Source organism: Stegostoma tigrinum, chromosome 11 (assembly GCF_030684315.1).
Source record: "Stegostoma tigrinum isolate sSteTig4 chromosome 11, sSteTig4.hap1, whole genome shotgun sequence".
NCBI lineage: Eukaryota > Metazoa > Chordata > Chondrichthyes > Orectolobiformes > Stegostomatidae > Stegostoma > Stegostoma tigrinum.
This window is the reverse complement of record NC_081364.1, coordinates 65424428-65439420: the sequence shown is the minus strand read 5'-3', so window position 1 is coordinate 65439420 and position 14993 is coordinate 65424428. Positions and strand designations below refer to the sequence as shown.

Here is a 14993-nt window from a genome sequence, read left to right as displayed (position 1 = left end):
ATTTAGTGAGTTAGAAAGTAGCTTAAAAAATAGGACCCAAAAGATAGTAACCTCTGGAATATTTCCATTGCCATGCGCTGCTGAGTATATAAATAAGGTAGTCCAGATGAATGCATGGCTGGAGATGGTATTAGAGGGATGGCCTTAGATTTATGGGACATTGGGACTGTTTTATGAGGATGGTGGAACCTGTACATGGAGGAATGGTTTGGACCTGAATGGGAATGGGACCAGCATATTGCAGGGAGGTTGCTAGGTTGGGCAGAGCTTAAACTAACTTGACAAGGGGGTAAAGGTTTAGCAGTGGGGGATATGCTTCGCAAAGACAACAAGCAAGTTATGAAGGCAGAGAGATTATGAGCCAGAGAATGCAGAGGGAGTTTGACAAGGTTGGATATATACAATGAATCTGATCTACAAGGTACATGATTCGCTGGCACAAATTAAAACATAGGCATATGATGTCGTTGCTGTCACTGATAGGGGCAGGATTGACAGCTCAATATTCCAGGATACAGGGAAGTGAGTCAATGAAGAATGTAAAAGAGGAGGAGGTGTCGCAATATTGATCAGGAAATTTATTACAACAATAAGGAGGGATGGCAGCTTAGAAGGTTCCTCAAATGAAGCCATACAGATAGAACATAATAACTGAAAAGGAACAATCATATTGCTGGAAGTGTACTATCAGACCCCTATCAGTTTGAGAGAAATAGAAGAGCAGATATAGAGGCAAATTTCAGGAAAGGGTAGTGATACCAGGGGATTTCAACTTCCCCAATATTAACTGAGATAGTTATTCTGTGAAAGATTTGGAGGGAGAGGAATTATTAAAATTAAGCAACTTAAGTTTCAGCCAGTACATGGAAAGCCCTACAAGAAAGAGGATGATGCAGAACTTAACGTTAGGTAATGAAGCTGGGAAGTGATTGAAGTATCAGTGGGGGATCATTTTACATATAGTGATCATAACTTTGTTAGATTCAAAATTGTTATGGAAAAGGACAAGGATGGGCCTAAAATCAAAGTTCTGATGTAGGGGAAGCAGATATTTTTAGTTAAGTCTGTCTCAGAAAAGTAGGATTCATTCAAAAAAGAAATATGGAGAGTAGAGGACAATACATTCCAATAAAGATAAAGGATGGGACCAACAAATCCTGCAAACGGGATATGAGGGCTATACAGGATTGGATAATGAGAAAAATGGAGTCTTACATCTGTAATGGTGGTGGAACTGTCTATAAGGGTGGTAGAGGCAGAAACCCTCATAATATTCGAGAAGTATTTACATATGTGTTTGTGATGCCAAGACATACAAGGCTATGGGCTAGAAAGAGGGATTAGAATAATTAGGTGATTGTTTTCAACTGGCACAGACTTAATGGGCCAAAAGATGTTTTTCTGTGCCTTAGACGTCTCTGACTGAGTGACTGTATCAAAACCGCAAATGTAGATGTTTGAATTGCTCACGTTCACCTTTAACGTTTTGTGTTGTTTGTGCTTTATTTTTGGTACTAAAGAAGGGCAGCACAGACTGAAAGATGTGGAAATCACCAAAACATGTTTCAAACATAATGGAGTAGGATACAGAGGAACCATAAATCAAACATCAGCCAGAACCCCCTGTCAACGTTGGGATGAGCAATTCCCTCACAGACATGAATTCACACCAGAAAACTACCCATGCAAGTATGGAGCAATGCAAGGTTTGAAATATTATCAAGGAATGTAAATTATAATAAAACTTAGCCACTACATATTACCAAATCAAAATGGTGCATGTGCTGAAAGTTGGAAATAAAGAAAAAAGGCGGCAATACAAACATGACAGGTCACACTACTTTTGTACAAAAGCTGATAATCTCACATCAGAACTGGAGATTTAGCAACTTTAAAGCAAGTATAGTCCCAGGAAGTAGGCCATATTGACACCTGCAATACGTATTTCTTTTTTTTCTGATCAGGGATTCCCCTCCATCCAGTCTGATTTCACTTCATGGGTTTCTGGTCTCACAGAATCATGATCAGTTTCGCTTATTTCTCACCATTATCTCTTGCTCTTAACATTCTCTCTCTACCTAATCATGATCCCTCTCTATATATCTATTTGTTACTTCTCTCTTTCGGTTCATTATCCCTTTCCCTCTATATGTTAGAGATAGTAGGAACTGCAGATGCTGGAGAATCTGAGACAACAAGGTACAGAGCTGGTTGAACACAGCAGACCAAACAGCATCATAGGAGCAGGAAAGCTGACGTTTCAGGCCTAGACCCTTCTTCAGAAATGGGGGACTTCCGCCATCTGCAATCCGACCCCACGACCAAAGACATTTTTCCCTCCCCACCCTCATCTGCCTTCTGGAGGGACCATTCTCTCTGTGACTCCCTTGCCCACTCCACACTCCCCTCCACACCCGGCACTTTTCCCTGCAACCGCAGGAAGTGCTACACCTGCCCCTACACCTCCCCCCTCACCCCCATCCCAGGCCCCAAGAAGACTTTGTACATCAAGTAGATGTTCACCTGCACATCTGCTAATGTGGTATACTACATCTGCTGTTCCCGTTGTGGCCTCCGCTACATCGGGGAAACCAAGCGGAGGCTTTGGGACCACTTTGCAGAACACCTACGCTCGCTTCGCAATAAACAACTGCACCTCCCAGTCGTGAACCATTTCAACTCCCCCTTCCTTTCCATCGGCGACATGTCCGTCCTGGGCCTCCTGCAGCGCCACAACGATGCTACGCAAAGGTTGCAGGAACAGCAACTCATATTCCGCTTGGGAACCCTGCAGCCTAATGGTATCAATGTGGACTCCACAAGCTTCAAAATCTCCCCTTCCCCCACCACATCCAAAAACCGGCCCAGCTCGTCCCCACCTCCCTAACCTGTCCTTCCACCTATCCCCTCCTCCCACCTCAGGACCCACCCCATCTCCTACCTACTAACCTCATCCCGCCGCCTTGACCTGTCCGTCCTCCCTGCACTGACCCATCTCCTCCCTACCTCCCCACCTATAGTCACCTTTATTGGCTGCATCCCCACCTCTTTGACCTGTCTGTCTCCTCTCCACCTATCTTCTACTCTATCCATCTTCTATCCGCCTCCCCCTGTCTCCCTATTTATTTCAATACCTGTATATGTTATCTTTCTCTATTATTATGTCTCTCTCTCCATTCATCTCTGTATTCATTTCATCTTTTTCTGTATGTGTTCTTTCCTGCTCCCTCTCTGTCAGTTATTTTTTTTTCATGCTCCCTCATCTATTTCTCTGTAACTGTTATCTCACCCTATTTGTTCTTCCTCACTCTGTCTGTTCTGTCTGTCTCTCAATCTCTTCTTTCTGCGCATTGTTTCTCTGTCATTCTAAATACTATCATTTTCAGTCTTTTATCCCACTCTTTCCATCTGTTTTCACCTCCTTCTCTATTGATTATCTATCAGCTATTTCTCTCTGTCTATGCATTACCTTGCTCTCTGTAATCTCTCTATATATGGTATCTCTTTTCTCCCTCTTGCAATTATCTTTCCCACTATCATCTGTTACCCCTCTCTCTGCATTATCTCTTTGTATCTCTTATATCTCCCTCTAACTGTTATCCATTATATAACTCCTTCTATCCATTATCTCTTTCTCACGATCTGTCATCTTGCTGTATCTGTTATCTCATTCTCTGTGTCTGTTATTTTTCTTTTTCTGTCCATTATATTGTCTTTTCTATTTGCAGTCTGTCTAAATGCTTTCTCTGTTTAGCTGTTATCCCTCTCTCTGTATCTGTCAATTCGTCTGTCTCCATTTGTCATCTTGTACTCTCTATTTGTTATCAAACCCTATTTTTATCCACGATCACTCACTGTCCATTAACTCTGTATCATTTATCTTTCTCTTTCTCTCAAAATGCCTTTTCTGTGTCCATTTACTCTCTTTCGATTATCTTTCTCTCTCTATGCATTATCTCTGTCCATCATCTCGCTATATGCCTTATCTCTCTCGATCTGTTATTTCTTTATCACTAACTGTTATTTTGCTCTCTATTCATTATCTCTCCATTCATTCTTGCTTTCTAAATGCTATCTCTATCCATCTCAAAGTTTGCAGATGAGACCGAGTTGGTTAGGAGGGTGAACTGTGATAAGGATGCAGAGATCCTTCAGCGTGATCTGGACAGGTTGGGTGAGTGGGCAAATCAATGGTAGATGCAGTATTGGATTTTTTTAGATAAATGTGAGGTTATTCACTCCAAAAGCAAAAACAACAAGGCAGATTTACTACCTAAATGGCTGTAAATTGGGAGAGGGGAGTGTGCAGTGGTATCACCTACTTCCTGCAGTAATGAATTCCACAGGCTCACCACTCTTTGGGTGAGGAAATGTCTCCTCATTTCTGTCTTGGGACCTGGGTGTCCTTGTGTACCAGTCACTGAAGGTAAGCATGCAGGTGCAGCAGGCAGTAAAGAGGGTAAATGGTATGTTGGCCTTCATTGTGAGATGTTTCACATACAGGAGCAGGGATGTGTTGTTGCATTTGTACAGGGCTTTGGTGAGACCATACCTGGAATATTGTGTGCAGTGTTGGTCTCCTTTTCTGAGGAAGGATGCTCTTGCACATGAGGGAGCACTGTGAAGGTGTACCAGGCTGATAGCAGGGATCGAACATAGAACAGTACAGCACAGAACAGGCCCTTCAGCCCACGATGTTGTGCCGACCATTGATCCTCATGTATGCACCCTCAAATTTCTGTGACCATCTGCATGTCCAGCAGTCTCTTAAATGTCCCCAATGACCTTGCTTCCACAACTGCTGCTGGCAACCTATTCCATGGTCTCACAACTCTCTGTGTAAAGAACCCGCCTCTGACATCCCCTCTATACTTTCCTCCAACCAGCTTAAAACTATGACCCCTTGTGTTAGCCATTTCTGCCCTGGGAAATAGTCTCTGGCTATCAACTCTATCTATGCCTCTCATTATCTTGTATACCTCAATTAGGTCCCCTCTGCTCCTCCTTTTCTCCAATGAAAAAAGTCCGAGCTCAGTCAACCTCTCTTCATAAGATAAGCCCTCCAGTCCAGGCAGCATCCTGGTAAACCTCCTCTGAACCCCCTCCAAAGCATCCACATCTTCCCTATAATAGGGCGACCAGAACTGGATGCAGTATTCCAAGTGCGGTCTAACCAAAGTTTTATAGAGCTGCAACAAGATCTCACGACTCTTAAACTCAATCCCCCTGTTAATGAAAGCCACAACACCATATGCTTTCTTACAACCCTGTCCACTTGGGTGGCCATTTTAAGGGATCTATGTATCTGCACACCAAGATCCCTCTGTTCCTGCACACTGCCAAGAATCCTATCCTTAATCCGTACTCAGCTTTCAAATTCAACCTTCCAAAATGCATCACCTCGCATTTATCCAGGTTGAACTCCATCTGCCACCTCTCAGCCCATCTCTGCATCCTGTCAATGTCCCGTTGCAGCCTACAACAGCCCTCTATACTGTCAACGACACCTCCAACCTTCGTGTCATCTGCAAACTTGCTGACCCATCCTTCAATCCCCTCATCCAAGGCATTAATAAAAATTACAAACAGTAGAGGCCCAAGGACAGAGCCCTGTGGAACACCACTCACCATTGACTTCCAGGCAGAATATTTTCCTTCTACTACCACTCGCTGTCTTCTGTTGGCCAGCCAATTCTGTATCCACACAGCTAAGTTCCCCTGTATCCCATTCCTCCTGACCTTCTGAATGAGCCTACCATGGGGAACCTTATCAAATGCCTTGCTGAAGTCCATATACACCACATCCACAGCTCGACCCTCATCAACTTTTCTAGTCACACCCTCGAAGAACTTGATAAGGTTTGCGAGGTATGACCTGCCCCTCACAAAGCCATGTTGACTGCATTTAATTAAGCCATGCTCTTCCAGATGGTCATAAATCCTATCCCTCAGAATCCTTTCTAACACCTTGCAGACGACAGACGTGAGACTTACTGGTCTGTAATTGCCGGGGATTTCCCTATTTCCTTTCTTGAAGAGAGGAATTACATTTGCCTCTCTCCAGTCCTCAGGTACGACTCCAGTGGAGAGCGAGGATGCAAAGATCATCGCAAGTGGCAAAGCAATTGCATTTCTCGCTTCCCAAAGCATCTGAGGACAAATCTGGTCCGGGCCTGGCGACTTGTCAATCTTAATGTTTGACAAAATTTTCAGCACATCAGCTTCCTCTATCTCTATCCATTCCGGCATGCACACCTGCTCTTCAAAGGTTTCATTCACTACAAAGTTCGTTTCTGTCGTAAAGACAGAAGCAAAAAACTCATTTAGGGCTTCCCCTACCTCCTCAGACTCCACACACAAGTTCCCTATGCTATCCCTGATCGGCCCTACTCTTTCTTTGACCATTCTCTTATTCTTCACATAAGTGTAAAATGCCTTTGTGTTCTCCCTAATCCGTTCTGCCAAGCCTTTCTCATGCCCCCTCCTGGCTCTCCTCAGACCATTTTTGAGCTCCTTCCTCGCCTGCCTGTAATCCTCTAGAACTGAGCTTGACCCTAGCTTCCTCCACCTAATGTAAGCCACCTTCTTCCTTTTGACGTCATCCAAGGTTCCTTTATCTTACCCCTTCTTGCCTGTCTCAGAGGGACATATTTATTCATCACTCGCAACAACTGTTCCTTAAACAGTCTCCACTTGTCTATAGTGCCTTTACCATGGAACTATTGCTCCCAGTCCATGCTTCCTAACTCATGTCTAATCGCATCATAGTTTCCTCTTCCCCAATTAAATATCCTCCCATTTTGCCTGATCCTCTCCTTCTCCATAGCTACGTAGAATGTGAGGCAGTTATGGTCACTATCACCAAAATGCTCTCCCACCACAAGATCTGATACCTGCCCCGGCTCGTTTCCGAGCACCAAGTCTAGAATGGCCTCTCCCCTCGTCGGCCTGTCAACTTACTGCGTTAGGAAACCCTCCTGAACACACCTTACAAAAACAGCTCCATTCAAATCTTCTGCTCGAAGGAGGTTCCAATCAATATTAGGAAAGTTAAAGTCACCCATTACAACAACCCTACTGCGTGCACACTTTTCCAAAATCTGTCGACCTATGCTTTCTTCAATCTCCCTGCTGCTATTGGGGGGCCTGTAGTAAACCGCTAACGAGGTGACTACTCCCTTGCTGTTCCTAATTTCCACCCATACTGACTCGGTACGCAGATCTTCCTCGACAATGGAAGCTTCTGTAGCTGTGATACCCTCTCTGATTAGTAGTGCTACACCCCCTCCTCTTTCTCCCCCCTCCCTATTCTTTTTAAATGCTCTAAACCCTGGAAGATCCAGCAACCATTCCTGCCCATGAGAAACCCATGTCTCTGTTATGGCCACAACATCATAGCACCAGGTACTGATCCATGCTCTAAGTTCATCACTTTTATTCCTGATACTCCTTGTGTTAAAGCAAACACACTTTAACTGATCCCTTGGTTTCTTCCCAGGAAAATCCTTCCCACTAGCTGGTCTACCTCTTGCTATTGCCTCACCTGCATCAACTCTCACCTCTGGGAGACAGCTCAGGTTCCCACCCCCCTGCCATACTAGTTTAAACCCTCTCGAACTACTCGAGCAAACCTTCCACCCAGGACATTGGTCCCCTTCCAGTTCAGATGCAACCCGCCCTTCTTGTACAGGTCCCACCTTCCCCAGAAGGCATCCTAATTATCTACATATCTGAAGCCCTCCCTCCTACACCAGCTGCGCAGCCACGTGCTAAGCTGCGCCCGCTCCCTGTTCCTCGCCTCGCTATCTCGTGGTACCGGTAGTAAACTAGAGAACACTACTCTGTTCGTCCTGCTTTGCAGCTTCCATCCGAACTCCCTGAAATCACTTTTTATATCCTCAATCCTTTTTCTGGCTATGTCATTAGTGCCAATATGTAACACGATTTCTGGCTGTTTGCCCTCCCATTTTAGAACCTTATACACCCGATCGGAGACGCCCTGGACCCTGGCACCAGGGAGGCAACATACCTTTCGGGAATCCCGATCCTGACCACAAAATCTCCTGTTGATTCCCCTAACTATTGAGTCCCCTACCACGAGTACGTTTCTATTCTGCCCCCTTCCCTTCTTTGCCACAGTGTCAGGCTCAGTGCCAGAGAACTGACTACTATGGCTTTCCGCTGGTAGGTCATCCCCCACAGCAGTATCCAAAACGGTATACTTATTGCTGAGGGGAATGCCCACAGGGGATCTCTGCACTGTCTGTCTGTCCCCTTTCCTCCCCCTAACTGTAACCCATCTATCCTTGTCCTGAGCCTTAGGAGTGACCAACTCCCGGTAACTCCTATCAATTACCCCCTCTGCCTCCCGAATGATCTGTAGTTCATCCAGCTCCAGCTCCATTTCCCTAACACGGTTTTCAAGGAGCTGGAGTTGGGTGCACTTCCCGCAGATGTAGCCAGCGGAGACGTGTGCCATGTCTCCCATCTGCCACATTCTGCAGGAGGTGCAAGCAACTGCCCTAGCATCCATACCCCACTTATCTGAACACCCACTCAGTACTAAAGTAGAAAGCTTAGTTCAAGTTGCTATAAAATTAATAACAAACATATTCAATAGAGAAAGTTTAGAATGAACCTTACCTTATTAATTAGGTTAGAGGAGACACCCGATCGGAGACGTCCTGGACCCTAGCACCAGGGAGGCAACATACCTTCCGGGAATCCCGATCCTGACCACAAAATCTCCTGTCAATTCCCAGAACTATTGAGTCCCCTACCACGAGTACTTTTCTATTCTGCCCCCTTCCCTTCTTTGCCACAGTGTCAGCTGATGGGAGACACTACAGTTGTAGAGTCTCGGGTTTAGCCGCCTTGCTGATATATATGGTCACTGCTTTTCTTCCCGGCTGCTCCTCTGGTCCTCGTCACTTCCTCCGCTGCTCCCACTCCTTCTGTGAAAGAGAAAACACCGCTGCCCGCTACCGGTAAGTAATTGACGTAGGAGGAGAGATTTACTAGATTGGGATTGTTTTTGCTGAAGTTCAGACCGAAGGGGTTGGTTGGGGGGGGATCTCACAGAGACTTATAAAATTCTAACAGGACAAGATAGGGTGGATGCAGGGAGGGTGTTCCCGATAGTGGGTGTGTCCAGAACCAGGGGTCACAGTCTGAGGATTCGGGGTAGACCATTTAAGACAGAAATGAGGAGACATTTCCTCACCCAAAGAGTGGTGAGCCTGTGGAATTCATTACTGCCGGAAGTAGTTGATGCCGATACCAAAACGTTAAGTGTATTCAACAGGCGGCTAGATATAGCACTTGGGGTGAATCGGATCAAAGGCTGTGGCGAGAAGACAGGATTCGGCTACTGAGTTGGACAATCAGCCATATGTCTGTTTTCATTCCCTCTATCCATTTTCATTCTCCATCTGTTATCTCGCTCTCTTTAACCGTTATCTCTCCGTTTCTCTCTCAAACTGTTATCTCATCCCTTTTTGACAATTGTCTCTCTCTCACTGATATCTCTCTTTCTATACTTTATCTCCCTCAGAGTTATCTCTTTCTCAAAATGTTTTCTCTTTCCCTGTCTTTTTTCTTCATTTATCTATCCGTTATTTTACTCCCTCTTGCCTTCCGTTGCCCCATTCTTTTCCTATCCCTCATTTTTGCCACTTTTTTGATCCACTATCCCTCTCTGTTTACTTATTATCTCACTCTGTCTGTCCTTTCTTTCTCTTTATTTTCTCACTCTGTCCAAGATCTTTCACTCTTTGTTTTCTCAATCCATCTGCTAACTGGATTTCTTACTTTCCATTATCTGTTTTCTCTCTCAATGCATTATCTCTTTGTCTATTATCATTCTTTCTGCCCATTATTAATTATTTCTTCCCATGTAGCTGATAATTTTCTCTGCCCGATACCCCTCTCTCTTTATCCATTGCCTCTCTCTGTCACTTTTCTCTATAAACACTGTCTCTAATCTTATCTGTTTCCCTCTCCATTTTCTTTATCAAATTGCACTCTCTCTTTCTACCCATGTTCTCTCTGTCTTTATCAGTTTTCTCTCTCCTTATACATAAAACCAAAGAACAAGAGTTGGTCATTCACTGTTCAGTATGATCATGGCTGATCCTTTGTGTTGGTGCCATATTCCCAATTCCTCCTCCTACCCCTTTAGCCTTTAATCTCTAAAGATCTCTTACTTGAATATCCATTATCTCTCACTATTTGTTATCGCTCTTTCTGTTTTCTTTCTCGCTCTACTTATTTTCTCTTTGTCTATAAATATAAATGTCTCTGTCCCCATTATTTCTCTCTCCATTCACTTTCTGTCTATATTCCATCTCTCTGCCTGTCTGTTCTCTTTTCTAGCCTAGCTATTATCTTGCTCAATCTCAAACTCATACCTCTCTCTGTCTGTTGATTGTTTTGATAGTGTTTGCTGTACACAGGATGGATTTTGTTCCTATGATTTTTGTTTCTGTCATGTTGAATTTAAGTTGCGTATACCTGATTTTAAATAATTTTACCATAATTCAGTTAATGTGAACAATCTATCTGTCCTTGCTTTTTCTGATTTACCGTGTTGTGAACTGTTTTCTAATCTGTTTTCCAGAAAAATTTGGCTTAAATGCTCTGGTGGAGAAACCATGAAGTTTGGTGATTGATGAAACAGTGCTTTTGCCAATTTCACCATTGAAGTAATTTCTGGCCAGATTACTTTTTACTCTCTCAGAATATCAGAGTACAGTTCACAGCCAGTCAAATGCATTTCACTCTGTGAGGCCCTGTGTCTAACCCCATTGCATTCCAGTAGGTATATATAAATAACAGTACGTATGAATAAATAGTCAGTTGCCTGTTAAATCTAGTGGCCCCCATCTCTGGAGTAATTTTGTACAATAAGGTTGCTTCACAGTCAGTGTTTACGTTGAGATGCACCCACAGCCACTATGTAGCACATTTTCATATCAAGTTCCCCTCTTGCTTGGTTCAACCTTGGTTCAATGACTCACAAAACTGAAGGTTTTTGCTTCAAATTCCATGCCAGAGAGTTGAACATATTCCCTGCGATGGGAGTAAGAGGTGCCAAACTTCAAACAGATGTTAACTCAAAACCCTATCTGTTCCCTCAGGTCAATGTGGAAATCCCATTGGCATTATTCAAAAGAATTTTAAGAAAGCTTCCCTGTATATTGTGGACAGTAACCCTCAACTAGTATTCTAAAATGAAATAGTCTGGTGATTATTACTTTGCTACAAGTGGCACTTCAGTCTATGAAAATAAGCAACTGTTTTTCTCTCGTAGCTGCAAGGCCAGCCTTCAAAACCAATTTGTTTGCTGCAAAGTACTTTGAGAGTTGTCCATTAATCAAGTGGAAATTCCAGACCAAAATTTAATCTGTTGTTCCAGGGGGTTGGACGAGAATTACTGTCGAAATCCTGATGGGTCAGAAGCTCCATGGTGTTTCACGAAAGATCGCGGGGTCAGGACTGCATTCTGTTTCCAACTTGAACGCTGCAACGACGATATTGAACCTGAAGGTAATGTCAACACTAACAAAAACAGAAATTGTTGGAAAGCACGTTTGGTAGCATCTATAGAGAGAAATCAGTGTTAATATTTTAGGTCCAGTGATCCTTCCACAGAACTGATGGTGGTGAAGAAAAAAATTTGTTTTTATATGGAAGAGAGGGTGAAGGGAGGGGTTAAGGAATAAACAATAGGTGGAAGTAGAATCCAAAGAGACAAAAGAACAGTTGGACAGACAAAAGAGTGGATGACAAACAGCCAAGGGTAATGAATAGCTACTAATGGGGACAAGAAGTGGTTCAGGCAATGTCACCTGACCAACAGCATTGAAGCAAGAATCTGTCATTGGAACTGACCAGAGGCTGTGAAAGATCTCGCTGATTGAGAGACCACTGACTGATCGAGATGTTACTGACTCGGACAGTGAGAGAAATGTTCCTGACTGAGAGCGAGCGCTCACTGAGACAGCACTCACTCAGCAAGCTATGACTGAGAGATAAATGCCAAGCCTTTCTTTTTGTTTTATTTGCTGACGATAATGACTCCTTATTGGCAGCTGCCCTCAGAATATTGATCTCTATATTGTTCCTAAATAGTTGGAATGTTAATTTACGTTAACACTTGTTCCATCCCAGATTGTTACAATGGCAATGGAACAACATACCGAGGATTTGTTAGTAAAACCAGGAAGGGAATTCCATGCCAAAAGTGGAACACCAATAGTCCTCACAAACCACGGTAGGCAATATCACACTATTAAAAGCCTTCTGAGACAACCATTAAGATCAGAACATTGCTTAGAATGTCCCTTTACTCTTACATTTGTACTTTAAGAGACTTTGTTTTGAAGGACTGAAGGTGCTGTGCTTATAAAATGTTACGACTCTGGCCAATTGGTCAGTCTGGCTTGAGTGTTTTGTGCACAGAAACAATTTGCTCTGTTGAAATTGCTGTTTTAAATAAACTCCTACTGATTTGTTTATTAGATTATGACTGTTAAAATGTCATTTAATAATTGGGAGAAAATTATTACTGAGATTCGTGTTAATCACAGGCACCATGCCTACTACTGAGATACATGCTTATAACAGGGACCTTGCCTATTAATGAGATTAGCATTAATCCCAGGCACTGTGTAAAGTATTGAGATGAGTTTTAATCACAGACACTGTGGTTATTGCTGAGATTAATGGTAATCACAAAGGCATGGTGTTATTACTCAGGTTTGTATTAATCACAAGCAGTATGCTTATTACTCATATTAGTATTACTCATGAACACCGTACCTATTATGAAGAATTAATTAAAAGCAGGGTTTTGGATCTATAAACTGGGATACTGTAAATCATATGTCTATCACTGGGATTAGTGTTAGTCACAGGAACTGTACATGTTATTGGGAACCGTGTTAATCATGTGGTCTGTTTGTTTATGTTACTAGGATTAGTGTTTGTCACAGGCACTGTGCTTAATACTAAGATTAATATCAAGGATAAGCAATGTGAATATTTCTAAGAATAGTGTAAATCACACTCATTTATGTCTTTAACTGGGCTTTGTTATAATCACAAATTTATGTATGTAACTGTGGGTCCAAGTTATCCACGTGGACTGTGTATATATTACTGGGCATACTGTTAAATCAGGTACTATGTAGATAACTGGAGTTAGTGGTAATCACTTGGAGTATGCCTATATCTGGGATGAGTGTCACTCACTGGGAGAGTGTATACAATTGTGTGATAACTGAGATCAGAATTATTCACCTGGACTATGCATATTAATGATGTGAATGAGTTTTAATCTTAGGGACTGAGTGTATAAATGGGATTTGCATTAATCACATTGATTGTCTATTTTACTGGGATTTGTGTTATTCACTGAGATTGTTAATATGCAGTGTCTGAGTTTAGGGTTAATAACTGAATCTGTGTATATTACAAGGAAAGATGTTAATTGCTGGAGCTGTATATATTACTGGAAACAGAGTTAAACACTGGGTTTGTAACTATAACCAAGATTAGTGTTAATTATTGGCACTGTGGACATTGCTAAAAGTAGTATTAATCACTGTGATTGTGTCTAGTGATTGGGTATACTACTAGGATTAGGATAAATCACTGGGACTGTATATTTTCTAAAGAAAAACGGGACATTGCCCATATAGAGCAGATTGACAGGTCGGACTCTTGAAAATGATGTTTCACTGTCAGAGAACATTTAAATTGGTTATGACGCTGTAAACAAAAAGGCTAATCCGGGTGCATGTGATTTAGTTTCTGAAACATCCGGTAAAAATATTGCCACTTCAAGGAACTGCCTGGGAAAGCTTACATTGAATTAGAATAGTAAAACAAAGTCGTTTTGACAGGTGGGAATAGGCATTAACAGTAGATACCATACATGAAGCCCTCAGAGAGATTATTCTCTGCTGAGAATTTAGAATCTCACGACTTTTTTGTAATTAACCCACGTTAAAGGGACAGAGGGCTACAACTACTGGACAGGAAGCAATAATGGCTGATGAATGTGAGCCGATCCATAAAACGAAACCTGTTTTCCGTTACCCACATAAACTTAGTGGGTGGGAAAGTTAAAAGAAGTTACGTGATCAGAATAAAGGAAAAAGCAGCTCGGAATGCTCTTAGATCCCCTCTTCAGATCAGAAAGAAAGGAGCTGAGGGTGGAGGTGAAAATCAGGGTCCTAAGTGTCTCCATTGTAATAACATGGGACATCTATATTCAGAATGCTGGAAGTTACATAGCAAACCCATAGGATTTGATGGGGTTTGTTACAGAGGCTCCAAATTCTAAAGGAAAATACCATGGATCAAATTGTTGAAGTCACAGCTAATAGGAAACTGGAGGCAAAGACTGAGTGTGTAAGTGAAGTGAATAGGGTGGATGAGATGTGAAGGGGTTTTGCCTCTTTTTTTTGAGTGACATCACTAAGGTCCACTACAATACTAAGAGACAAAAGACCAAATCAAACTCTTGCTGGAGAAGGATTTAATGTTTTCTCAGAGAGTGCAATAAAAGCCAAGGTGTCAGTAAATGGCATCCTAGAGAGCGAAGAGTATATCCTGGTTTCATTATATAAAGTAAAATTAGGGTGTGACTTCTTGTCCAGAGAAATGGTAGTAGTAGTAGTTGTAGTTGTTAAAATAGAATACCTGTGGAGGGAGTTGACTTTCTCCCAGGTAATGATTGGTAGGAGTGATATACCTCACCAAAATGTAGCACCTCATATTTATCTAAGTTAAACTCCATATGTCACTCCTTGGGCAATTTGCCCATCTGATCAAGGTCCTGTCGTACTCTGAGGTAATCTTCTTTGATGTTCACCATACCACCAATTTTGGTGTCATGTGCAAATTTACTAACCAAGCCTCCTATGTTCACATCCTTGTATTTATATTTATATAATTATGTATAACATTTATATAAACCCTTTACA

General features: G+C 42.5%; 1 protein-coding gene across 1 annotated transcript in view; it reads left to right on the top strand.

The window, feature by feature from the left end:
• Window positions 1–14993, top strand: part of mst1 (macrophage stimulating 1) — a 75766-nt gene that overhangs the window by 33162 nt on the left and 27611 nt on the right. The window contains exons 8-10 of the mRNA XM_048547729.2: window positions 1521–1689; window positions 11417–11547; window positions 12172–12274. Of these exons, the coding sequence (XP_048403686.1) occupies window positions 1521–1689; window positions 11417–11547; window positions 12172–12274 (403 nt within the window). The remainder of the gene's footprint in view (window positions 1–1520; window positions 1690–11416; window positions 11548–12171; window positions 12275–14993) is intronic.